Here is a 1972-nt window from a genome sequence, read left to right on the forward strand (position 1 = left end):
AAGTGAATTATATGGCAATAATCAGCAATATGCTTTCACACAAATAACTTTATTTTTGAATGTTTCAATATGCGTTGACACAAATTACTTATTTGAATTTTTCATTGATACAACATGGCCCTGAGTTGTTAGAAAATAAATGCGTAGAGACGTTATTTCTTGATGACGTCAGGAACCGATGAATCGGCTTTTTGAATCGGTTCAATGAGCCGATCTGTCCGAAAAGCACCGGTTCGCTGAAATGAATCGGGCTTTGCATCACTAGAAGGAGAACAGACTTTAATGCAAAAGCCACAGGAACACATAGAAATCAGCCGAACATAAAGGTAAACCAAGACGGACAGCGACTAGAAGGAAACTAAGAGTATTTAAACACTGGGACGAATGAGCTAATTAACAAGACACAGGTGAACAGAATGACATAATCGGGCAACACAGGAAAACTAGGTCACAATGGAAAGAAAAAAATACACGGAAACCAAGGCATACATGTGACCATTAAACATATGCAATAATGAAGTTGCAAATTATTGCATTTAAAATATATTAACTTTAAATATAATATTGAATAACACAGTTAAAATAATAAAGTTATTTACATGTGCTTTAGTCTGTTAGTCAACATATTAAAATAAGTGTACTTCTTAACGCATAATGAATAAAAATGCACTTTAAAGGGAAACTTTTAATTTTACATTATTACAAAGGTTGATTTTTAAAAGTGTACTTAAGTGTGTTTCAGAAACAGTCATGAAAGTGTCTTTCTTTAAGTCACTTAAATGGCTTACTATCTGCAAGTAGCCTTTTTTAATATAAGCTATTTGTTTTAAAAAAAATTGAAGTACAATATAAGTGCACATTCGATACCATTAAGCACACTTTTCACAAGGCTTTGTCAAAAAATAAATAAATAATCATCTTCAACAAATGGATAACCAAGTCCAGATGTTCTGAATAAAGATCTTACCTGATGAGCCCACCACACCATCAGGTAGGAGAATCCCGCGATCCAGCAAATCGCTCCCAGGAACGTAATGGGAAAAAACTTCTTGGAACTCTGAAGAAAAACGCACGAGAATCATCTCACGGTTAATCACAGTTCTCACATCTGCATCAAACACTGGTCAGACAGAAACTCACGGCCTTCCGGACGTCCGGCAGCGTCATCCACAGAGGGAAGACTATGGGCAGGATCAAGAGATACGTGAGGCGCTTGCGTTTGGACTCGGGCCACGACAGGCTCAGAGGCTGATCTTCCTCATCATCCTCTTCACCCTGATCAGAGAGAATGTGTGAGATGTGAACATTTCCAATTATCTCACAAACCGCTCCGACACATTAGACTGGGCTCCTGTTTCTCCAATTAAAGCTTGTGTAAATCCTGCGGGATGGAGGAGCTTTTGTCAGAACATGCCATATTTAAATGCAGCCATAAACCAGGGTTATTATCGTCAAATAAAACTAAAACCATAAAAAAAAAAAATCATTGCTTAAAATAAACATGAACTGAAATAAAATATTTGATTTTATTATTTTTAAATTTACTGAAATGTTTATTTTAGCTAAAGTTTTAGTAATTTTGTCGTGTTAAACATGACAAAATTACCGGGCGGGGTTAACAGGCAGCGCTGTAGAATCGGTGGGCGGGGCTAAACAGGCATTGATGTAGAATCGGTGGGCGGGGCTAAACAGGCATTGATGTAGAATTGGCGGGCGGGGCTAAACAGGCATTGATGTAGAATTGGCGGGCGGGGCTAAACAGGCATTGATGTAGAATTGACGGGCGGGGCTAAACAGGCAGCGCTGTAGAATCTGTGGGCGGGGCTAAACAGGCATTGATGTAGAATTGGTGGGCGGGGCTAAACAGGCAGCGCTGTAGAATCGGTGGGCGGGGCTAAACAGGCAGCGCTGTAGAATCGGTGGGCGGGGCTAAACAGGCAGTGATGTAGAATCAGTGGGCGGGGCTAAACAG

General features: G+C 39.7%; 2 protein-coding genes across 2 annotated transcripts in view; both read right to left on the minus strand.

Moving 5' to 3' along the window:
- Positions 1-1275, minus strand: part of LOC107726196 (sodium/potassium/calcium exchanger 2-like) — a 6095-nt gene extending 4820 nt beyond the window's left edge. The window contains exons 1-2 of the mRNA XM_016535720.1: positions 1141-1275; positions 968-1057 (exon numbers count right to left, since the gene is read on the minus strand). Coding sequence (XP_016391206.1) covers positions 968-1057; positions 1141-1167 — 117 coding nt within the window. The 5' untranslated portion in view covers positions 1168-1275. The remainder of the gene's footprint in view (positions 1-967; positions 1058-1140) is intronic.
- The window catches only part of LOC107726195 (sodium/potassium/calcium exchanger 2-like), a 35567-nt gene continuing 34805 nt past the window's right edge, over positions 1211-1972 (minus strand). Inside the window, exon 6 of the mRNA XM_016535719.1 lies at positions 1211-1275. Within this exon, the coding sequence (XP_016391205.1) occupies positions 1271-1275 (5 nt within the window). The 3' untranslated portion in view covers positions 1211-1270. The remainder of the gene's footprint in view (positions 1276-1972) is intronic.

Source organism: Sinocyclocheilus rhinocerous, unplaced genomic scaffold (assembly GCF_001515625.1).
Source record: "Sinocyclocheilus rhinocerous isolate Xijiao unplaced genomic scaffold, SAMN03320098_v1.1 scaffold1898, whole genome shotgun sequence".
Lineage (NCBI taxonomy): Eukaryota > Metazoa > Chordata > Actinopteri > Cypriniformes > Cyprinidae > Sinocyclocheilus > Sinocyclocheilus rhinocerous.